Source organism: Mesocricetus auratus, unplaced genomic scaffold (genome assembly GCF_017639785.1).
Source record: "Mesocricetus auratus isolate SY011 unplaced genomic scaffold, BCM_Maur_2.0 Super-Scaffold_15014, whole genome shotgun sequence".
Classification (NCBI taxonomy): Eukaryota; Metazoa; Chordata; class Mammalia; order Rodentia; family Cricetidae; genus Mesocricetus; species Mesocricetus auratus.
Window position 1 is genome coordinate 51,354,589 of NW_024429186.1, and position 25,083 is coordinate 51,379,671.

Genomic DNA, 25,083 nt, shown 5'->3' on the forward strand with positions numbered 1-25,083 from the left:
TGTGTCACTAGACACCCATATGTGTTAATATTTTCCATAATAAGTCTTTTCCATTTAGATGATGTAAAAAGTTATTAGAATTGTTATAAATCAATAGTAAGACATGCTATAAATCTTGATTGGTAAGTTCCAGGTGAAAAGTTTCTATACCCAGATAGGCATCTCAATGCAGCAATCCAAATCAGACCAAATCAAACTGAATTAGAAAAAGCCCATATTTAGTGAATACAACTCTCCCAGGTGGCCTTCCAGCCCCCCAGAGAGGGATGGGAAAAAGAGACCGGAAAATGACACATCTATTTTTCCAGGGTGGGGGGCAGTTTAAAGACCCTATGGGAGTAGTCTTTAGCATCTGTGGGGGAGGGGTAGTCATTGTCAACTTTCTGAGATACAGCAGGATTTCGAGAGATAACAGAGGGGGCTTAACATTTCAGACTCTTTGGGTTTATGGATGCCAGGGTCTGGGGTGAGGCTTCCACCATAGCACCAGGCACCTAGGAGTGAAATATTAATTTGTAAGTGTTAATGCAATATATAGTTTTATACTTGGAATTTTTAGTTCTAGTTATGGAAAATACGATTTACATGTGAGGGGAAAAAAAAAACAGTGTGGTAATACGTGCGTAATCCCAGCACCAAGATGACTGGGGCAGGAAGACTTCAAGGTTGATACCAGTCTGGACTATAATGCAAGAATGTCTAAAAAAAAAAAAAAGAAAGAAAGAAAAAACAAGTTTAAGGCCATTTATATTTAAATAAATTTCAAAACTTCTAAATAGCAATACATTTAAAGGATTTTGATACACTCAAATTACTTCTTTTTTTTGAATTTTTGAACTAAAATCTTATAATTTAAATATTCTGAAGCATAGTAGAACCAGGCTATTTAAATAATTAGATTCGAATATCAGCATACATTAGGATCATTGTAGCCATGCCTAAGTGCATAAAGGGAAGCATATTTGTTAACTTTTTTGTTGTTGTTTTTTGTAGTCTAATGTAGTACCTAATGGAAATGTTATTCTATGCAAATACTAGATTGGAACCTGAAAGACTTGATGTTTGAATACATTTCACTGCTGCCATAGAATGTATACCTGTCCTGGGGTACAGCTCTAGCATCAGAATCAAAAGTGTACAGGAAACCTCATCCTGGGTGGCTCTAAACCCCTTAAAGGAACACATTCCCATAGCTGTCAGGTAAATTTCAAAAATGGATATTTATAAGTTACAATTTAGGGATAATAGCTAGGTTACTTGTTGAATGGTTTCCTTTTTGAATGCCAAACTGCTTTTCTCTTGAAAAAGAATGAAATTGTAATTTAATAAAAACATTGAATTTTTGTGATGTATAAATTATCTAGTGTTGGTAAGAACCAGTTAAACCTTTTTAGTGGTATAATGTTGTTACAGAAAATCTGTAAACTTAAAAATCACCAAATAATGATTTAAAAAATGTTTTTATTACAGGTTTCTCTTGAGTCCTGTTGAAGTTCTGCCTGGAAACTTGTGTTGATTGAATTTTCTATCAAAAGGATTTTGTTGTCACTGTCTTATCAAGATGATTGCAACACCTTTGAAACATTCAGAAATTCATTTGTCTTCTGGGATATCTCCAAGAAGAAATATGCCTGTAGATGCAGTCTTTATTGACAGCATCCCTTCAGGCACACTTACTCCTATAAAAGATTTGGTGAAATATCAAAAGTCGTCTCTGAAGTTGAATGGCTATAAAAAGAATCAGTTATTAGAAACGGCAACTTCTAACAATAAAAATATATTTCAATCCACCATGCTCTCAGAGGCTGCTCCTTTAAACAGCTATCTTGATGTCAGTGCTATAAAGCCCAGTGTGAATGGATTAAGAAGTGAAACAAACTGTGAAACACCAGGAAAAATCTTTCAACGAATGAAAGAAAAAGTACAACATGACAAACAAGAACAAGCATCAAGGAGCAGTAATATGTTGGGATCACCAAAATGTGAACATAAAGTCTTTACTTCTGACAGAGATAAGAAAATTCAGTTGCAACAAACCTACCTCTGTGAGGAAAAAAAAGAATCATTCCAATCCAATAATACTTCATTAGGAGGTTAGTTTAATTATTCATGGATTTAAAAAGCTACAATGTCTTTTTATCTGTTTAGTGTGTCAGACACTTTTAAGTTCTTGGGAGATCATAATGAAGAAAATACCAAAATGTCTGGAGAACTTTAAAAGTAATTTTTGTGGTATAATTGAAGAGGGGGGAAAAAGTTGCCAGGCATGATGATAAATTCTTTAAAGAGGCTGTCTGGAGCAATGCTTTGTGTCAGTACTAGCCTGGACTACTGGGCTATATAGTGAGATCTTGTCTCCAAAAGACAATAACAAAAGTGTAAAGACGATGGGTATAAGTGAAAGGTGTGCTGTGTTGGAATAAGCCTCAATGAGAAGATGAGATTTTAGGAGCAAAAGTTTGTGAGGTAACAGATGCATATCCGAACAACTAACCTAACCTAACTCAGAGACTAGCTGTGAGTTTAGTGCATCATGGATGAAGAGGCAGCTCAAGAGGACATGATAGATAAGAAAGTCAGTTACACAGAAACACCATGGAGGTGGGGCTATGTCGTATGATATGGATAATTGTTGATAACATAGCCTGGTCTGGAAAAATAGACAAGTGGTAAGACATGAAAAATGGAAATCTTTCTTCTTTCCTCCTCTCTTTCCCTTCCTTCCTTCCTTCCTTCCTTCCTTCCTTCCTTCCTTCCTTCCTTCCTTCCTTCCTCCCTTCCTTCCTTCCCTCCCTCCCTCCTTCCTTCCTCCTCTCTTTCTCTCCTTCCCTCCCTTCCTTTCTTATACTGGGAATTAAGTGTGAAGCCTCAAGTATATTATACAAGCACTGCCACTAACTAGCGTTGTGGAGGTTTTGTTTTGAGAAGGTCTTGCTATGCAAGCCAGGCCAACCTGAACTTGAGAGACTCCTATCTTAGCCTTTAAGTGCTAAACAGCAGGTATGTGCTACCAGGCCTAACAACTATAAGACAATTTGGGGTACAGATCAAAGAATATACAAAACAATATTTCTTATAGGAAGTGGGAGTATAAAAAGGGAAAATGAAATAATGTAGCATGATATATATGCATATATAACATGTATATGTACATATGTATGTGCATACTCTGTATATGTGTGTGTGAATAAGAGAGCATATATGAGTCAGAGATAGGATTTGTGAGCAGATGAGGTTCTTATTTGAGATTCTGATGACTCTTTGTCCAAATGTGCACATATAAAATGATCTTTTTCTTCTTTGGCACAAATTTTTAAGTATTATCCCTTTTATGTATGAAAAACTCACTTCTGTATTCAAAAATGCACTAAATGTAAAGATTTAAAATACAAATCAGAATAAAATGGAAATAGTACTATTAGTCCATATTTGTCTAGTTGACAGACTTTTATTTCTTTGAAGGCCTAAAACTTGTGTCAAAAGCTGGGCATGGTGATTGATATATTCCAGTGTTCATGAGGCTTTCAGACTTGAGGACAATTTAGACTATATGAGACCCTACCATTAAAACAGTCAAAGGGATTTGCAACTAGGTTTCATATTTTGAATTTTAAATGGTGGGTTAGAACTTGTGAATTGTCCATGCCCCTAGGACCACCTGAGAAGGAGCTCCATAGGGCCCTGACATCCTTTGGTACACTGTAGTGTGGAATGTGTTGCTAACCCAAAATTTCAGTAAAGATAGCTCCATGTGAGACTTTGGTTCTGCATGTACAAGGAGGAATCAGGGCCAAAGACTGTTTACAGAGGCTTAATAGTATGCTTTTGTCTTGAAAAGGCAAATTGTAATTTGGAGTTTGCTCTTTTCCCCTCAGTATAATGTAAGTATAGAGAGTGAAGTGAAGACAAGGAGCGATTGTTACTGACTCAAATGCCTTCTAAAGTTTGAAGACTTTCTCTGTTTCTCTTTCTAAAGTGCCAACCTATAAGCAGTTCCTCTGGAATCATCAAGCATCATGTCCACTGTCTTAGGCACTGCTCTATTGTTATGAAGCGACACCATGACCACAGCAACTGTTAGAAAAGAAAGCATTTAATGGGGAGCTTGTTTACAGTTTCAGAGGCTTAGTCCAGTATCATGACAGGGAAAGCATGATGGCATGAAGGCAGGCTCTGGGGTGGTAGCTGAGATCTACATCTTGATCCACAGGCAGACTGGGGCACTATTATTCAAACCACCACACACACCAATGTTATACCTTCTAATCCTTTCAAATAGTGCCTAAAATGGTGACTTAACATTCAACTATATGAGCTTGGGGCAGCAATGAGGGGCATTCTTATTCAAATCATGACACCCAGAAACAAAAGATTCAACACCAGCAGGAAAAGAAAGTAAAAAGGCACAATTGAAGTTATGCTAAATCTTGTGTGTTGTTTGTTTAATGCTTGTCAGTTTTGTCCCCACCTCCAGTTATTGTTAAATATTCTAGGTAGTTACCAGTGGGCAGTAAGAACTAACTCTGAACCTTGAATTATAATAAATGGGTGTGGTGATACATGCCTCAGTCCTCAGAAGGCAGAGGTAGGTTTGGTGCTAGCCTGGTCTACCTATCGAGTTCCTGGATAACCAGGGATGCATAGAAAGACTGTCTTAAAAAAACAAAACCAGGTGGTGGTGGTAGTTCATACCTTTAATCCCAGCACTTGGGAAGTAGGCAGATCTCTGAACTACAGAGCGAGTGCCAGGCCTGTTGAGAAACCCTGCTTCGGAAGAAGAAGAAACAAAACAAAAACTACAGACACTTAGATTGAGCACTCCTAATCTAATGTATTTTTAATATAAGTAGTTTAAAACAACTTTTATTTCCATAGGGCCTTTCTATAAATTTTATTTTTTGTATTTTTGGCAGAGCTTCCAGTTTTGAACCAAGAACAAAAAAATGTTACAGCTTCAAGCATTTCAAGCAGGGCATTAACTAGAGCTCAGTTTGCTAGACAACTTCTTCATTCAAAGGTGAATACTGTTAAAACCACTGCGCCCCAAAAGGACACATTTGTTTTGGAAGACATTGATTCTACTTATGAAAAGTTTGAAAATACTGTTAAGACTGTTAGTACTAATTGTGTTCCTATTAAGAATCATAGTCAGTTGATGACTTCTGACAGTGACATGTTAACAGAAGGAACTGCAAAAGAGGATATTTTAAAACAAAATGAAGAAACAGGTTCTAGCAGGACTGTTCATCAAAATTCCATGCAAGATACCTGTGAAATTATGCCTGCAAATTCAAGACCTAATCTAACAGTATTTGGCCGGTCTCAAAGGAAGGTTTCGAAGCTTGCAACTATTGTAAGTGAAGTTAAACAATACCAGGTAGGAAGACATTTAAGTCAGGTATTTATTTCTATTTTTATTTTTCCTTCATCTAAACTCTCATTATGTTTTTTTTTTGTTTTATTATTAACTGTAACAACTATGATCCTAGTGAAAGGATGAATGGGTTGAAAGAAAGGTGACTCAGTGATTATTCTTGTCTTGCTCTATTATTAGTTGTAAATATCAGCAATTCACTTATGCCTGTAATATATGAATGCTCACGTTGCTCCTACTTCTATTTTTCTAACTTTTGAGGTGGTTTTTTTTTTTTTTTTTTTTTTTTTGGTTTTTCGAGACAGGGTTTCTCTGTATTGTTTTGGAAGCTGTCCTGGAACTCACTCTGTAGACCAGGCTGGCCTCGAACTCAACAGAGATCCGCCTGCCTCTGCCTCCCAAGTGCTGGGATTAAAGGCGTGCGCCACCAACGCCCGGCCATTTTTTTTGTTTTGTTTTGTTTTTTTGTTTGTTTTTACGAGACAGGGTTTCTCTGTATTGTTTTGGAGGCTATCTGTCCAGCCCGGCCTCAAACTCACAGAGATCCGCCTGCCTCTGCCTCCCGAGTGCTGGGATTAAAGGCGTGCACCACCACCACCTGGCACTTTTGAGGTATTACTAATAACATTTGCAATAGAAAAGAATTTAAACAGCAAAGAGTTGAGAATTTTCGGGCTGGAGAGATGGTTCAGAGGTTAAGGGCACTGTCTGTTCTTCTGGAGGTCCTGAGTTCAATTCCCAGCAGCCACATGGTGGCTTATAATCATCTATAATGAGATCTGGTGCCCTCTTTATGGCTTGCACGCATACATGCAGGCAGAACGCTGTATACATAATAAATAAATATATATGTAAATCATCAATACTGTTATCTATGTTCTATGAACTTTTTACTTGCTGTATAATGGGCATTATATAAACAACCTCGATTTCTTTTTCATTTCTCTCTCTCTCTCTTTCCTTTTCTTTTTGGGTTTTCAAGATGGGGTTTCTCTATGTAGCAGTCCTGGCTGTTCTGGAGCTTGCTTTGTAGACCAGGCTGGTCTCCAACTCAGAGATCCAGCTGCTTCTGCTGGGATTATGTGCATTGCCACCCATCGATTTCTGTTTCTTTAATGATTCCTCTTCTACATTTGTCGTCTACTTGAGCCCTATTCATATCTCATTATTGCTAGCATATGTACCGGATTATCATGAGGACGTTTTTCATGTTATTATAATTCCCCCTTCACTAATCTTTATACCTACCTTATGCTCAATATTCTGATGCCACTAAGACAGCCATTAGTTTGTTACAGTCACATGTGCTCTTTTCATCCCATGCAGATTTTCTGTGGTCCATCATTTCAACCATTATATGTTAGCTCTCAACACTTTTTCCAGTAACTTCTAGTGACAGAAGAGAAACTTATGCCTTTACTCCAGTTTTGTAGATGGAAGTTTCTGTCCTGCCCAGTCCTGTAGCCATTCAATCCCAAATAAACACACAGAGGCTTGTATTAACATAAACTGTTTGGCTTGTTGCTTAGGCTTATTACTAACAAACTCTTACAACTTAAATTAATCCATAGTTCTTATCTATGTTTAGCCACATGGCTTGGTACGTTTTCTCAGTATGGCATTCTTATCTCGCTTTCTCTGCATCTGACTGGCGACTGCATCTCTGCCTTTCCTCTTCCCAGAATTCTCCTAGTCTGGTTGCTCCACTTGTACTACCTGCCTGGCTAATGGCCAGTGTTTTATTAAACCAGTGTGAGTGAACAAGAGCATTATCCCACATCATAGTTTACCATTCTCCACATCATTAATCATGGAGTGAGCTGGGCGGTGGTGGCGCATGCCTTTAATCCAGCACTTGGGAGGCAGAAGCAGGCGGATCGCTGTGAGTTCGAGGCCAGGCTGGACCGACAGCCTCCAAAACAATACAGAGAAACCCTGTCTTGTAAAACCAAAAAAAAAAAAAAAAAATGGAGTGAAATCTCCAAACTTATATTCCTTCTTGCTTACCCCTTTCAAGTAATTGTGCTTTTCCTGCTACCTATTTAAGGGCTTTTTAACTTGTTCTTTGATTAGAAAAATCTTCTAAGCCATGTGGACTTTTAATTTATTGTATTCAGTTCTCTTCTCCAAGACCTTTCTTAACTATCTGTCTTAAGCACCTCTGTATGCTTTCCTTATTCATAGTAACTGTGTATATATTTGTTTGAACACCATCTCCTTCCTTTTTGCTTCTACTTCCTCCCAGTATGCTCTCATACACAGGCCGTGTTTACTCTACAATGGCATCTGGCTTATTTCTTGTTGAATCCCCAATATCTAGAGCAGTGCCTATAGCTCAAATGTTTAATGACAGCATGTTTTAAATAAGTAGTATAGCACAAAATTCTAGAATTTGGCTTGTAACCCATCAATTCCACTAGTCATATATTACAGGAAAATTATTTAGATATACTTTATCTTTTTTTTTCTGTAAAATGGAGATGGTGCTTTCTTCCTAGTGTTGTAAAGATAACATAACTAGTGAATCTAATGCACACCAAGGAGCTCTCTCATCTTTCCTGCTGGCATATCCTAATGTGGTGAAAATAGCATTAATCCCAGTCTTCTAATTCTTTTTCAGTTCTGGAGAGCAAACCTTGGGACTTATGCCATGTCACTGAGCTACATGCCCAAATACCTATATTTTAAAAGATTGATTAAGAAATGCAATACCAAAGAACATCCACCCATTTTAACATCTTTTCCTGGTTCAGTTTAAAGTCACTGGGGAACTTGCCTTTATTTATAAATTCATACATTTATTTAAAGTGACTGGCACTCATTAGTATCCTATTAATTTTGGCTTTAGTTCTATTCAGAAACACTTTAATTGTTTATGTTATTAAATTGTTATTAACTATAAATGTTTTTATTATCAGTGTTCATAGAGAATTTTATATTTTAATGACATTTTACTTACACTAAAAACATTTTCTGAGTTATTCAGCTGTTTGCTTTGGAATAGAATGGTATTGAATATTTATTACCAGCTGTGACCTTTATGGTGTATAGAAACTGAAAATGTAGCTCTAAAACGGCTAATACTCTAATTTTTTTTGGAGACAAGGTAAATACTGTATTTGACATTTTTTTGTTCCCATAAAGTTGCTGTGTTTTCGAAAACATTTGGTGGTTCAACGTGTTAAGATTCTCTTCCCCCTTATGGCTAAGCCATTATATATGAGTATTTGAAATGTAGATCTTTCTGTATTATAGGCAAATATATAATACAATCTCAGTTAAATGTCTCTATTTTTTCTTTTATTCAGTATGGAAGTTTTAAGAATTGCTGTTTAAGCTGGGTATTGGTAGCGCATGCCTTTAATCCCAGTCCTTGGAAGGCAGAGGCAGGTGGATCTCTGAATTCAAGGCCAGCCTGGTCTACAGAGCAAATTCCAGGACGGCCACAACTGTTTTACAGAGAAACCCTATCTCGAAAAAACAAACAAAAGAGAATTGCTGTTTAAAATGGGCTGGTTTTTAGATAGATGGGTAAGAAAAAACTAGGGTATTAAGATTTTTCTTGTACTTCAGATTTTCTAATGTTTAATGCTAATTTTATAATCCTGTTTGCAAGTAGCACAAGAAATGAGTTCTTTGTTTTATGCTTGATTAGGCAGTCAAGCTACAGGAATGGATGATTAAAGTCATCAATAATAATACAGCTATATGCGTAGAAGGAAAGCTGGTGTAAGTATAACATTTAAGTGTTCTCTTATTAACTTTTAAGTTGGTTTTATGCAAGTGATCAGTGACAAATAGCATCTTTGTACAAAATACATTCCCTGATGTTATGAACTGCTCAAGTTATCTGATGTAAATTATTGACCATCAAAGGATCAAAATTATTTAAAGCTGTCAAGTAGTTACATGTTAAGTAATTGATACTCTGGTTGTCTCAGAAGTAAAAGCATTGTCAGGCAAGTAGAGTTTAACTCAGTTTCTCCATAGTAAAACAATGAAGTATCCTGGTTTCTAAGGTTGGATATGTAAAATCTAGTTGTCTATCTTACTGCCTTATCCCCTTTTCCAGAATGTCTAAGATGCAGCATAGATTGCCTTTGTGAGTTCTATTAGTGCTGCTTACTACCAATGTACATTGGTAATAATAATATGACCAACACCGTGGAAAGCTTTTCTTGTTTTAAGAGTCTCATATAGCCCAGGTTGGCCTTGCACTACTATGCATTGAGGGTAACTTTTGCCTTATGCTTAGTGCTCAGCTTTGTTGTAGGTGGTGTCAAGAATTAAATGAGTTAATATTTACATTATTAAAGATAAGTGCCTCTTAGCGTTTGATTTAAATGTTAAATGAAGCTGTGGGCTATGGTGGTGCGATCCTTTAATCCCAATACTCCAGAGGCAAAGGCTGTGTGTGAGTTTGAGGCCAGCCTGGTCTACATAGTTCTCCAGGGCTATTTAGAGAAACCATGTCTTGATTCAATTGAGAGAACTTCCTTATAACTCATATATGTATGTGTTTATTACTCACCACTTATCTAATAGATCTTCATATTTGGTTCTAATTTTATATTTATTGTTAGTTTCATTTAAAGAAGTATGAAGAGTAAATTTCTGGGTCAATGATTTGCAACTTTAGTATTTTTTCTCAACTAGAAACTTTTTTACAAAATGGAAGGTAAAAACATTTGCCTTTATATTTATGGTTAAGAAAAGATAAAAATTGCCTCAAAATTACATGATCTACTTGGCATTTCAGAACATGGAGCAGGAGGGAGGGAGTGAGAGTGCACATGTAATCTATAATCTCAAGTACTTGGAGGATGTAGAAGGCCAAGGCTATCTTGGGTAGCATGGTAAGACCCAGGATCCAGCAAGATGCCTCAGAGGGCAAAGATGCCTGCTGCCAGCTTGTACAATCTTTGTTCCATCCCTGGGACCAGTATGTTGGAAGTAAAGAACTGATCCCCAGAAGCTGTTTCTTGCTTGACCCCTTAGAATTGGCAAATGTACACTAAATAAAAATGTGAAGAAAAAAAAAAAAAGCAAGACCTCATCTAAATAAGTAAAAATAACATTTCTGGAGAAAAAAAAAAAAGCCAACACAGTACAAAAATGTGAGGAAAGAGGCTGCCTTGCTAATGCTGTTTGTTTGTTTGTTTTTGGTTTTTCGAGACAGGGTTTCTCTGTGTAGCTTTGGAGCCTCTCCTGGCACTCACTTTGTAGACCAGACTGGCCTCAAATTCACAGGGATCCACCTGCCTCTGCCTCCCAAATGCTGGGATTAAAGGCTTGCATTTTATATTAGATAGATTGATTGACCATAATATACTTCTTGGCATATACTCTGAGGATCACATTAGACAAGCAGTTGAGTTCTGTACTGGCTAGCCCTCAAGTGCTTTGTAATTAGATTAGTAATACTGTTATGGTTGCAGTAGCTGAAAGTACAAAATTAGTACTTTCTTTCGGAAGGGTGATCTGACTTCATCTCACCACAAAGCCCTAGTTGTCATGGCCTCGATCTTGGATCTTTCTGCTTTTACCAAGTACTGTGATTATATATACCCAACTCAAAATCACTATACTTTATTATACATTTGTATGCTTCTAGATGTATATACAGTTTCTGGTAAAGTGTAAATATGTTGACCTTACTAAGCTTATCCTTTTTTCCATAGAGATATGACTGACGTTTATTGGCATAGTAACATAATTGTGGAGCGGATTAAACACAATGAACTTAGGACATTATCGGGCAACATTTATATATTAAAAGGATTGATAGACCAGATTTCCATGAAAGAAGCAGGTAAATACGTATCATTATTAGTTAAATCTTTCCATAGCTTCTTCTTTTTCTTAAATAAATACCCAGGCTCATAAATTGGCCCTAACCCTTGTAATGTCCCTCACACCCCACTACCTTTATATAAATGGCTAGTACTAACACCTCATGGCAGTTCAGCTTTGCTAGTCTTAGTTCACAGACTAGTTGTCCTCTTGTCACATGCTTTCATTTTCCTGTTTCTAATATTCTAATTTTATATTGCCACATGACTCGTTCCCCCAGGTTCCCAGAACTTGGCTTCCTATTTCAGTAGAATTTCTATGACTACCCCCTTTTAAATTGCTGTCCTCCCCTTTTCTCCCATGAAAATGCTTACCCACTTTTTCTGTAAATACCAGTCTAGCAATGAATTTTACTTCCTGGCTTTGCTTTCTCTTACATACTAGACATCAAATGTGTAGTGGTGGGATTTTTATTTGCTTACCTGATGGGTCCTCAGTATCTCCAGCATTGCTTAGCATATAGTAAAACAAGTATGCATTTATTGATTGACAGTGAATTAGAGATGGCTCTTTAAAATTCTAGGCTTTTGGATAATTTTATTTTTTTCTTTTCTTAAATTAAAAATTATGTATTCATTTTTCTTATTCTAAATAGGGTATCCCTGTTATCTCATAAGAAAATTTATGTTTGGATTCCCCCGAAATTGGAAGGAACACATTGATGATTTTCTTGAACAATTAAGGTAAAGTGTCCTTAATGTTTTTTTTTAAATCAGCTTTATCAAGGTGTTAGTTATGGTCCCTAACATGTACTCATTTGAGGTACAGAATATAACAGTCCTTTTCATATGTATACGCCTCTGTAGTCAATGTAAAATGGTTTTCATTTGTTGGGTTTTGTGTTGATATGCTAGTTTTGGATTTTTTTATGATTGTAGGTGATTTAGAAATAACGTTTTATTGGAATTTCTGTCATGTTGAATAAATTCAAAAAGAATGAAAACTTAGCCATATTTTAAGGAGAATTCTTCAATCACTTACCCTTTGAATGGTGTGTAGTTGTCAAATATTGGTCTGAAGTTTTTGATTAATTTTTTTATCCACTAATTTTCAATAGTTTTTGAGTGTCATCTGACAAGTATTTAGCAGGTATTGAGAGAAAAATTTTATTAATTCTTGTTCTTTGGGAGCCAGTAGGAGATAGAGAGCTTTAAATTTTATCGAAGCACAAGTAACTTATAGTAGGAATTGGTAACTTGTTTTTCCTGTAAAGTGCCAGGTGGTATTTTTCTGGACATGTTAACTTCTTTTCTCAACCAATCAACTCTGTCTTTTCAAGAGTAAAGCGTATTCATATGTAAATTGAATAAGCATGACTGTGTTTCAGTAAACATTATTTACAAAAATAGGCAACTGCCCAGTAATATTTTATAATCCTGTCCTGTAGAGTTTTCTTCAATCTGCTTAAATAATTGGTTTTGCTTTGTTTTGTTTTTTTAAATGCTTGTTTGTTTTGAAAAGGGTCTCATGTAACAGGTTAATCTCAGTGTGTAGCCCAGACAGGCCTTGAACTCCTTAATCATTCTATTATTTGTGGGTTGAGGTTTTCAGTTTTTTTGAGAGCCAATATTAGAGAAAAAAATAACACAATTGTTTTAGGGCTGGAATAAAGAACAGGAATAAGACCAATCAGAAAACTGTAAGACTTCATAAAAAACAAAAGCCAATGAAAAACGATGCAGAAGATAAACAGACAGATGTCCTCCAAAAGGCCAGCATCACTTATGACCTTACTGATGATAACTTGGGTATGTTTGAATTTTTCTTTGTTGCTACAGTGGTAGAGTCTTACATAAGCTTAACACCGTTTGTTGTATATAATATGTAGGGTGATTCTCCTTGACTAAATAGTACCTTGAAATTCCTGGTTTTTCACTACTCTGCAGACTGCTGCTCATCATCATTATTGCTTTTTATTTCATGGTATAAACCTTGAATCACAATGCCAAAACCCAGATCAATAAAAGATTATATTTAGGATGCCAACAAGTATCTGTATTTGCTTTTGTGGAGGGACTGGCATATATTCTTGACTGGCAAGTGCCATTAAGATAGTTGGCAGAACTGTTCTATGTCAGCTCTTTTCTAACATTATACTCTACATCTAACACCACCCTACTCTCACAAATAATGTATAAAAAGCAGCTTACAGTCCTTTCAATTATACAGATGATAAAAATTAACTGAAATCTGTTACGCACATTTCTTGGAATTTTACCTACGCTTTGTAGCTAAGGGCTGTGCCCAATTTTAGAACTTGTGAGAATTGCAGATTATTTTTGCTAAAGGTATGGTATCATGTTAGATATAAATACACTGCATCTCACTCTAATGTTGTTGTCAGTGGAACTCCCTTTCTCGAACTTTTTAGTTCAAAGAATGCAATAATTTAAATGTGTAAATTATTGCAAAAAATTCACTTACCAAAGTTTAGATCTTTCTCAATCCTTCCTTTTTACAAAAGTCTTTTTTTTTTTTTTGTAAGATTTGCAGGTTGGTTATTGACTTTACTAGAACATTTAAGTCTTCTGGAATCATGGGACTATATTACTTACTATTGTCCACCCCACCCCACGCCCCTTCTTAAATTCCAAAATGAAAAATAACCCTGAGTTATTTTATTAGGAAAGAGAGCTGAGTTGTAAATATGATTGCTTACAAATGTTATAGAAAACATGTGTTAAGTGGGATGTATTACTAATACATTATTACATTTTCTTTTTTTTCTTTTTTCTTTTTTTTTTTTGTTTTTCGAGACAGGGTTTCTCTGTATTGTTGTGGAGGCTGTCCTGGAACTAGCTCTAGACCAGGCTGGCCTCAAACTCACAGAGATCCGCCTGCCTCTGCCTCCCGAGTGCTGGGATTAAAGGTGTGCACCACCAACGCCTGGCTATTATTACATTTTCTACAAGAAAATAATGAAAAACTGGTCAGAGGGATTACGCAGTGTCTAAGAGCATGAACTGTTCTTGCTAAGAATTTGAGGTCAGTTCCCGGCACCTACATCAAGCAGCTCACAGCTGCCTGTATCTCCAACTCCAGGGAATCTAATACCTTCTTCTGGCCTCTGAAGCCATTGCATATACATAAACCCACATACAGACATATATACATATATACATATAATTAAAAATGAAATGGAAAAAAACCTTAACTGTGCCTAACATTAAACAGCTAAGGTTATAATAAATGTGCCAACCCATGATAATGTTCTTACATTATTAATTATCTAATTTAATTATGTGATTTTCCATATTTAGTACTATAACCATTGTAGTTTAAAAAACCGTTTATAGCACTTACATAAGCATCTTATGGATTTATTATAGTATTAGCTTCCTTTACTATATAGTAATATGACGGGTCAGAGCCATCTGTTGGGTGTCTTTACAGTTTCTTTCTTTTTTTCTTTTTTCTTTTTCCACTGGGTTTCTCTGTAGAGTTTTGGAGGCTGTCCTGGAACTCTCTTTGAAGACCAGGCTAGCCTTGAACTCACAGAGCTCTGCCTGCCTCTGCCTCCCTAGTGCTGGGATTAAAGGGGTGTGCCACCACTGCCTGGCATCTTTGCAGTTTCTTTCTTTTTTTTTTTTTTTTTTTTTTTTTTTTTTGGTTTTACGAGACAGGGTTTCTCTGTATTGTTTTGGAGGCTGTCGGTCCAGCCCGGCCTCGAACTCACAGAGATCTGCCTGCCTCTGCCTCCTGAGTGCTGGGATTAAAGGCGTGCACCACCACCGCCCGGCTCATCTTTGCAGTTTCTAAAGGAGTAAGAAAGTACCTTTAGGACCAGATGTTTTGGCACATACCTTTAAATCCAGCACCTAGAAGAATGAATCAGGAACATCTGGAGTTCAAGGTCAGTCTGGTCTCTAGTACAAAATCCAGCCACAAAATCAAAAATAGCAGCTAAACGAAGTCCTTATTTTAGTTAATTAATTTTGAATTAGTGTTTGTGTGTGAGTCACGATACTCCTATGGAGAAAAAAATGAAAGTTCTACACAAAATATAAAATTTGATTTTGCTGAAAATAATGTGGATTTAGTTATACATTGAAGTATATAAATTAACTGACACATAATTTCATATATAAAGAAACAAAGGAAAAACAATCATTAGCTTTCTATTTAGTTGATGTATAATTTGGATGTATAAGTGTAAATTCACAAAATTAGCTATACTATTCTGTTATTAGATATAATAAGAGATTCAAAGCAGATATAAACAATATTATTGATCTTTTTTTTAATTTTAGGAAAATAAAAGGGATTTAAACTAAACCATACCCTACAGAGAGTGGCCTGTCCTACAAAAAATATTTTATTATATTGAAATTACAGTGAATATATATGACGTTTCATTACACAGATTTTTCTTTCCGTAGTTAGTTCTTTAATATGGAAAAGCAGCTTACCTTCCTTTCCTCCATCCCCTTTTCTTCCCCTTCCTTCCTCTCCCTCTGTCTCACTCTCTTGTTTTTCTTCCTTTTCCCCTCTCCCTCCCTTCTTTCCCTGAGGTAGTCTTTTATATTGCTAACACTCCATCTTAATCTCCAAGGTGATGGCAATACAGGCACAGAACATCATAATCTGCTGAAAAACACTGAACCTTCTATGTAATTACTTAATCCTAGATCTTTAAATTCACAGGAATGAAGAAAAATAAGCACAATGGGTTGCCAGGAGGTGCAGAAATAAACATTGGATATAATAATTGTCAAAATAAACCACAATTAAGGCTCTTACATAACCAAGTAAGTAATACTATTTAAATAATGGCATATATAACTTAGTTAGGTAAGGTACTGATATTTAGGAACATAATGCGGTACCTGAAAAGTTTCAGGACTGCATCAAAAGATACAATTTCTTTTTGATTAAGTATCATTTATATTGATCAGTCCTAACTCAGAAACTACAAAAGTCAAAAGGACTGTATTTGAGATCTTAAAAATTCCAAGATTTGTTTCAGGAAAATAGACTCAAGAGTTTTTTTTTTTTTTTTTTTTTTTTTTTCCGAGACAGGGTTTCTCTGTGGCTTTGGAGGCTGTCCTGGAACTCGCTTGGTAGTCCAGGCTGGTCTCAAACTCACAGAGATCCGCCTGCCTCTGCCTCCCGAGTGCTGGGATTAAAGGCGTGCGCCACCAACGCCCGGCGACTCAAGAGTTTTTTAAGCCAGTGTCTAAGAGTTTAGGAAAGGAGAAGCTCACATTGAGCAGCAAAAACTGCTTTTTGAGGGAATTGCTGTTGAAGTTAAACAGGTGTTTTTGACCATGTTTAATAAATAATAAAGAAAAAAACCATAGGATGGCATATACTTCCATTGATAGAGTATTTGCAATGTATGAGAGATATACCCTTGGTTTGTCTCAGTACTCCTAAATTTTTTAAGTATGTAGCTTACAAAAATGTCCATAGGATAAAATTTCAATAACTTCTTTATGCATCTTAAATGATTGGATATGATGTCATTATCTTTTAAAGCTGCCTTCAGTCAAATAACCACAGTTCACATGTCTAGGCAGTAAGATTTTGTCAAGTCTTTCTCCTTTAAAGGCCTCAGTTGCATTTTAGAAAACTGTTAACTTTAACTTTAGTTCCCATAGTATAATATTTTATTTTGTTTTAAAAATTACATCCATTTCTTTGGAGGCAGGGCATATGTGTGCTACCTCAAGCAAGCATGTATCAGAAGACGATTTGCACAAGGTAGTGTCCTTCCATCACTCGAGTTCGTGGTTAGGGGGGCTTCTTGTTTCCCAGGGGGCCATAGTTCACTTCCGTGAGCCTTTATCAGTTAAGTCCAGCTTCGGGGAATCTGAAGCCCTCTTCTGGCCTCCTTTAGACACTCTTACACATATGGCCTATACTCAGATACATACGCTTTGGTTTGGTTTGGTTCTTTTTTTTGGTTTTTCGAGACAGGATTTCTCTGTGGCTTTGGAGGCTATCCTGGAACTAGCTCTTGTAGACTAGGCTGGTCTCAAACTCACAAAAATCCGCCTGCCTCTGCCTCCCAAGTGCTGGGATTAAAAGCGTGTGCCCAGTTACATGCACATAAATTAGAAAGTAAATATTTATTTTTCAAAAAGTAAAATTGCAAATAATAAGACTTTTGTAGGATCATGTAACCCTGTGTACTACTTCTAAAGTTAAGTTCCAACAGGACTTTCTGAATGCTCCATTAATGAAATTTGTAGAGTAGGAAGTACCTAAAATTTTTCAATACTTGATGTATGCTGTGGAAATGCCCAAGATCATGTCTACATTGTAGTTGTTAAAAGTACATTATTTATTTTGAAGGAATTAGCTGGAAAAAATGATTGCAGAAAATTTCCTTCAAACAACTTTGAGAATTCTGAAGGAATAAATGAAAAGGAAGTTCGAAGTCAGAAGCAAGGTAATATCTTTGGTAGTTGTGTAATGAGTAGAATAGTAACTGTTTAAAATAATTTTTAGCATAATAAATGATCTTTTTAAGTTTCTTATTGTAAAATGGTAAATATGTTAATGGCTTAAAGTAGTTATTTGTGCATAAAATGATTATTTAATGAAATAACATGTTATTTTAAATATGATATTATTTATAGGTTTGCCTTAAAATGATCCCCAAGTAACTTTATCTCATAAAGTTATATATTGCTTTAAATCTGCTCATATGAATGTTTCCTGTTATAAAATTAATGCCATAGTTAAAGTTTGATGAAGGTTGATTTCAGAGTAATTAGAGGTTTGTATACCAAAATCTAAAGTGCCTTTTCTTGGACTGGAGAGGTGGCTCAGCCGTTAAAGGCTAGGCTCACAACCAAAAAGTGCCTTTTCTATAAAAACTAACAAGTTCAAGATTTCATGTTATGATAAATTCATGGGCCTAGTGGTATATTTTACTATAACTGAAGTGAGAATGAAGAGAAACTATCAAAATTCATAAAAGTAAGGAAGAATACAGTACTTTCTAGGCTACTAGATTTAAACAATTTAAAGTACCTAAAAGAGACTGAGTGAGCAGGGTGTTGGTGGTGCAAACCACTGATTCCAGCACCTGGGAGGCAGAGGCAGGCAGATCTCTGTGAGTTCAAAACCAGCCTGGTCTACAAAGCTACACAAAGAAACTGTCTCGAAAAACCAAAAAAAAAAAAAAAGAGGCTGAATATTAATTGAGACTATTATTATTATTAATTTGGGTTTTTTTGAGAGACGGTTTCACTGTGTTAGCTTTGGAGCTTCTCCTGGCGCTCTGTAGGCTAACTCACGGAGATCTGCCTGCCGCTGTCTCCCAAGTGCTGGGATTAAAGGCGTGCACCACCACTGCCCAGCTATTTATTGAGATTATTAAATAGAATGAAATGATCTAACTGATTGCTTTATTTGATTTATGTAAGAAATTGGAAGAAAATACTTTGTAAATCTATGATATTCATGAAAAGTCTTGTGGAAATATTTTTGGTTTCTTTTTATTAGGATAGTGGTACTAATCAAATAACTTATCTGCAAACTATAATTTTGCAGTTTCCTCCACCATTACTGTCAACTGTTTATTTTGTTGCTATCTTTTATGGCATAATATGTGTACATATTTGCAGTATTTTGTTATGATGGTGTGGTGATTTAGTACTGTTGCTGTGAAAAAACCATGACCACATCAACTTATAGAAAGAAGCATGTAATTGGGAGGCTTCTTTCTAGTTTCAGGCTTAGTCCATGTCTGTCATGGCAAGGAGCATGGCATTCGGTAGGCATGGTGCTGGAACAGTATCCAAGAGTTCACATATGACCCTCAGGCATGAGACAGAGAGCTATCTGGGAATGACATGGGGTTTTGAAACCTCAAAGTCTGCTCCTCAGTGACACATCTCCTTCCAAACAGTCCAGTCACTCAAACATGTGGCCTATGGTGACCATTCTGGTTCAAACTACCAAATTAAGTATAAATAGAATTTAGTACAGTTAAACTTTTATGTAGAATGACTTCTGGTTTCTCAGCTTTTAGATCAGACAGCTGATCTCATTGGCTTTCTTCCCCTATAAGATGATAGAATAAAGATACCAAGTTCTGCAGTTTGTTTTTTCCCATGATAATTCTTGGAGATTGGGAGAAATTTGCAAAAAGGTGCTGCTTTGGCTATGTTGGAGGTGAAAGGAGAGCTACCCGTATGCATAAAGTTCACATTTTCCTGATTGCATCCTTAACTAATTCAACTTTTTTTAATCTTACATGCCTGTTTAGGTTTAGTGACCCTAATGGATTTCTTATTGTCTCCTATTTAAAATTCTGAGAATTGATTATTAAAACATGTTTATTATCTGTTAATATCAGTAAAATAAAAAAAACAATTTATGAAAATAAAGTCCTGGCATTAATGATTTCCTTAATGTAGCTAAAGATGACTGGTGTACAATTAAAAGTAGGATACCAAAATGCCCTTTTAAAAAATTATCCTGAAAATGGATGGAGAGCTTTTAGTCTGAAGAGTGGGGACAGTTTGTGGATACAGTTGGTAAAAGAAAAGACCTAAGCAAGTAGTAGTTCATCTTATATATAAGTAAAGGAAATTTTTCAGGGAAAGTGAACAATGTTCAGGCCCAAGGGGATTTTTAAAATGGGTGTTCTCATACCCATAGAGAATAGTTCTATTTAGGGTCAGTGAACGATTGAAAGTATATTGAAGGGCAGATAGAGAAGCTTACATGTATGTCAGTAAACTGGAAAGGCCTTGGCAGGATTGTGTAAATAACCAAATGCTTACATTTGAAAGTAGGAGTGATCTAAATAGACCAGTGCTTTGTGTAACCTATGGGGAAAATTGTTTTGGTTTGAAAAAGTATTTTTTTCTGTACTTAAGAGATTTTGGTTTTGGTTTGGTTTTGTTCAATGAAAAAAGAGAGAACTGAAGTATTAAATGTACCCATTGATGCCCTGAATTCACCAGAACCGCCTACCTCTGACAAAGACAGAAAATACCTGCCTCAGAATCAGAAGGAAGTGTGTGTTTTAGTTACACCACTTAAAACTAGACAGGTGATAGAGCGCAGATGTATGGAGCACAATCTCTGTATCAGAGGAGTATCAGATTTTTTCAAACCAAAGCCTGAAGAACTCAATGAGTCAGATGTACCTGTAAGTTCTACCTGTAAGTCCTCAGAGACCTTTGAACACAATGTGAGTTATGAAAGCTACCCCAAGGAAGATTGCAGTGAATGTGATATACTGACTGTCAGACAGAAAATTCAGATACCTTGTTCTAAAAATAAGCAAATGGTCACCAGTGATTTTAAGAAGAATATTAAGTTGCCCTCGAAATTGAAGAAAACTGAAAATCAAGTAGCCGTATCATCGTACAGCCGGTCCTCACCACTTTTTTCAAGTGATGAGAATGAAATAGAGATTAGAAGTAAAACCAAAGCAAGAAACACCAAAGAAAGGCTGACTGACCAGAGAAAGAGCACATGCAGTATCACAACAGATATCCTACTGGTTTCAGAATCTAAAGGTGACACTGGTTCTCATATCAGATCAAAGAAACTTAGATCTTCTGCTAAAGAAACTCTTCCAAAATCTGGTGTTAGCAAGGACTTTCCAGTTGAAGTTAAGGGGTCTGATACAAGGAGCCAGCAACTGTTAGGCCGCTGTCTACCTGGTTTAATTGATGATGAGGAATGGAATGAACAAGAATTACAGAAGCTTCATTGGTAAGTAGTTTTGTCTCTGGAGTATCTGCAGAATGGTTACAGCAGCAGGAGGGGCCTGATTTAATGATTCCTCATCAGTTTTGTGAGCTATTCAGAAGAAATGAGCAGTTTGTTCTGTCTGCTGCTGGTGATAAATCACATTTTTATTTTATTTATTTGTTTATTGGTTTTTTTCAGCACAGGGTTTCTCTGTATTGCTTTGGAGCCTGTCCTGGAACTCGCTCTGTAGACCAGGCTGGTTTCAAACTCACAGAGATATCCGCTTGCCTCTGCCTCCCAAGTGCTGGGATTAAATGCGTATGTTTGATATATCACATTTTGTTGGGGGAAGTCCTGTGCATTTGTCAATAAAGTACTGTTGAGCCTATAGGGAACCAAGATAGGAGGGACTAGGAGTCCAGGAGAACTCTGGGAAGGAGAAACACAGGGAGTTCGAGATGTAATGCCATGGGGTAGGAGCCCGGAACTATTCTCCGGTAAGAGACATACTTAGATTAACAATTATCGGGTAATTACTTAAGTCAGAGCTAGCCAGTAAGAAACAAGCAAAGGCCAACAGCTTCATAATTAATATAGCTTCCTGTGTTTATTTGGGGGCTACAATGTGGCAGAGCCCAGGCGGCTGGCGCGGGATAAACCAAAGTGGCTAGCAAAGAAAAAGCTTCTCTATACATAATGGTGTCAGGAGTGGGATTGAATTTTCACGCAAAATAACAAAAGATTTAAAGGAATTTTAGAAACGGAAGAACAGAGAGAAGCACAGATTTTGGTAGCAGCAATTTTCTCAGGTGTGCTCTGTTTTGCTAGTGACAAGCCGAGATTCACCTGGCTCGCTTACCGGAGTCTTCCTGACTCGGCATAAAAAGAAAAAAGAAAAAAAAAAAAAAACAAGATTGTTTTAAGAGACTCTGCTAATGATTAAAAGGTGTGTACATACAGTTGGAAGTGGCAGCTTTTGCTGGAGGTCAGCATGGACTGAGGCGGTAAGCTGGAATCACGCTTTCGCCCGCCATCTTGGAAGGCAGCAGTTTAAAACAGCCGCGGTTTTAACAGATAAGACACGTGGCCAGAAAAAAACGTAAAGGTTTACAGTAAAGTCAGACTTGGATGAACAAACCTCTAAAGGTTTACAGTGTGTTTAAAAATATACGTGAGATTGAGAGAGAAAATGAAACGGCAAAGTGGTAAATAAATACAAAAGCCGGCGTTGTGGTGGCGTACGCCGGTAGGATTTACTCCAGAGGCAGAGGCAGGCGGATTTCCAAAGAGAAACCCTGTCTCAACATTTTTAAAGAATTGAATTTAAATTTGGCTGGAGAGATGACTCTGCAGTCAAGAGCACTGGCTGCTCTTCCACAGGACCTGGTTTGATTCCCAGCCTTCTACATGGTGATTCTCAGCCTTCTGTAACTCCAGTTTCAGGGAGTCTGATGCTTTCCTGGCCTCTTTGCATAAACATAGATGCAGGCAAAACACTCATACTCAAAAAATTTTAAGAAAAGAATGAATTTGAGTACAGAGACTTAAGGGTTTCAGTACTGTGGTAGCAATGAAACTAGACCATAATTGTGTTATGAAGCCTAAATGGGAAGATTAAAGAGATAGGACAACATATATGGACAAATTAAGAAAATCGGAAATTTTCATTGCACTAATTTATAGCTTCATGTTTTATATTCTTCTGCTTTAGATCAAAAGCAGACCATGTTAACAATTTTACCTTTTCTAGATTAGCTCTCATCATTTCCTTATAGTATAGCTTCTTAGTCTTTGTTTTATATTTCAAGACATCTAAAGAGGGATTTTTTAAATCCCTCCCTCCTCTCTCCCTCCTCCCTCCCTCCCTCCCACCCTCCCCACCCAGTGTTGGGGATCAGACTCAAAGCCTTCTTTATGTTAGGCAAGCATTCAACCATTCAGCTAACTCTTCACTCCTCAAAAGATAGTAGCAAACATGACAGACTAATGTCAGTTAGGGTATCGCCATAAGTTATAGCAGGGGCTTTAATGAGCTTTGATTACATATTCAATTTTCTTTATTACTTTACCTGGAATAATCTGGAAGTTTTTTGTTTTTTGTTTTTTTTTTTTTTTTTTGGTTTTACGAGACAGGGTTTCTCTGTATTTGTTTTTTTTGGAGGCTATCGGTCCAGCCTGGCCTCGAACTCACAGAGATCCGCCTGCCTCTGCCTCCCGAGTGCTGGGATTAAAGGCGTGCGCCACCACCGCCCGGCAATCTGGAAGTTATTGATAATTACTGACTTATTAAATGCATTAAGAATTATTTTTAATAAAAAATAGTTATTTTAGAATATAAGCAGTCCTAGATTTGTCAATAGCTTTATACACTGCTAGGAAACTTGATATAGTTGGAGTAATATATTATCTCTAATCTGAAAGCTCCAAAATCTAAGATACTTTGTGCCAACAAGTAACACTAGTGGAAAATTCTGTGCTTAACCTCTTATGATGATGAATCACAGTCAGAACATAAGTGGCATTAAAATGACTGTATGAAATTATCTTCTAGAGGTTGATATGGCTTAATGGTAGAATGCTTCCTGGCTGCCAACAAAACTATAATCACCTGTGATCTGTATGTAGAAGGTATACATGAACATGAATTAATTTCATGTTCTGACTGAATCCCATCCAAGGTATTGTATATGTGTCTAAATTCTGCAACAGTGGGTCTTAAGTCTTAAGTATCTGAGGTAAGGGGTATTAACCCTGCATCGTTTTAGGGTGATTGACTGAATTAGTTACTATCTGGCTGAACTATGACCTTAACCACAACATAGTCTTGATGAGAGTGTAGGGGAGTAGGAATAGTAGGGTACATTTTAAACAGTTATTTGCAAATGAGCTTTCAGAGTCTCATTTATAGGTTGAATTGGAACCACCTTGCATTTATATCTTGTTAGTTTTTGAAACATATTTTTACTTTCCTTAAACTTTTGATTGTCTGCCTCACTTTTCCCTAGTGCTGGGATTACAGGTGTTCCAGCTTCATTTTTTATTAATAGTAGTATTAAAACATCAGTTGTGTTTTTAATGTGTGATATTTCCATGTAAGCACATGTCATGCAATGATCATGTATGACCATGACCATTCATCCCTAACCATAAAACTGTGTAAGAACTAGGAGTCCATCTGGCAGATTTAGCACTAATAACACTTGGTAAACAATAAATAGAAGTTAATTTATGCCAGAATTCCCTCAAAGATCAAATCATTGAATAGTTGAACTTTGGGGTGGGGAGTGTTGAAAGCTTTCATATTTAATAGAAATAGTTTTCAAGCATTTTACTAGACAGGTACAGTTATGTCTTCTTCATGTTATATTTACATTATAATAAGAAAGTTATGGAATAGAGAGAGATTTGTATCTTTTTCTGACTAGTTATCCAGAATGACTGTGGTTTAAAAATGGTCCTTTAGCTTGGTAAATATCACCGACTCACTATGCTCTCAGGAGATTGTTTTTATTGACTTGAATTTTTTTTGTTCTTAACTGGTTTTGGTCTCCCATAGTGCTTTTACATCTCTTCCAAAGCACAAGCCTGGTTTTTGGTCAGATGTAGCTATGGCAGTAGGTTCTCGAACTGCTGATGAATGCCAGAGGAAATACATAGAAGATACCCAAGGCAAAAGATCCCAAAAGCATGTCTCGAAGAAAAAACAAGCCAAACAGGTCCAAAATGGTAATTTTAATCATTGTTTTCTCAGAGTGTTTAGTGTTCACTTCTAAGTGCTTACGAATTATAGTTTATATTTATTTGTGAATCTTGTATCAGTTGTTCACTTCAAAGTTTAAAAACTAGAAAGAACTTGAAATATTTTAAGCCTTAACCAATGTAGTTAATTCTACCATTAATAATTTAGTAGCCTTTTGCTCAGAATTTGTTCTAATAAGTTTGAAGTTGGATAAATATTTCAATATCTGAGGGTATAATTTAACTTGAGCATTTGCTTACAGTCCCTAGCATACTTTATGAAAGACCAGTAAATTTTGTTTTTGTAATCTAAGATTCATTCCTGCCTCGAAGTCCCATAGTAAGCTTTAGAGAGTACCTAATGTGCTTGCATAATATTGATTAATAAGTCAAGTCTATCTCACAGAGTAACTTTATTGGGTGTGGGTTGTTTTTTATTTTTTCCAAGGCAGTAT

The 25,083-nt window shown here is 36.4% G+C and overlaps 1 protein-coding gene across 4 annotated transcripts in view; it reads left to right on the plus strand.

The window, feature by feature from the left end:
• Positions 1-25,083, plus strand: part of Mis18bp1 (MIS18 binding protein 1) — a 36,424-nt gene that overhangs the window by 2,750 nt on the left and 8,591 nt on the right. The window contains exons 1-11 of one of the 4 annotated variants that reach the window (XM_040743014.1): positions 1,057-1,200; positions 1,471-2,093; positions 4,914-5,398; positions 9,030-9,103; positions 11,056-11,186; positions 11,823-11,910; positions 12,827-12,975; positions 15,872-15,975; positions 17,525-17,621; positions 20,104-20,911; positions 24,447-24,616. In XM_040743014.1, coding sequence (XP_040598948.1) covers positions 1,562-2,093; positions 4,914-5,398; positions 9,030-9,103; positions 11,056-11,186; positions 11,823-11,910; positions 12,827-12,975; positions 15,872-15,975; positions 17,525-17,621; positions 20,104-20,911; positions 24,447-24,616 — 2,638 coding nt within the window. In that variant the 5' untranslated portion in view covers positions 1,057-1,200; positions 1,471-1,561. Of the gene's footprint in view, positions 1-1,056; positions 1,201-1,470; positions 2,094-4,913; positions 5,399-9,029; positions 9,104-11,055; positions 11,187-11,822; positions 11,911-12,826; positions 12,976-15,871; positions 15,976-17,524; positions 17,622-20,103; positions 20,912-24,446; positions 24,617-25,083 lie in introns of those variants that run through there. The other 3 variants (XM_040743013.1, XM_040743016.1, XM_040743015.1) reach the window with 3 other exon arrangements.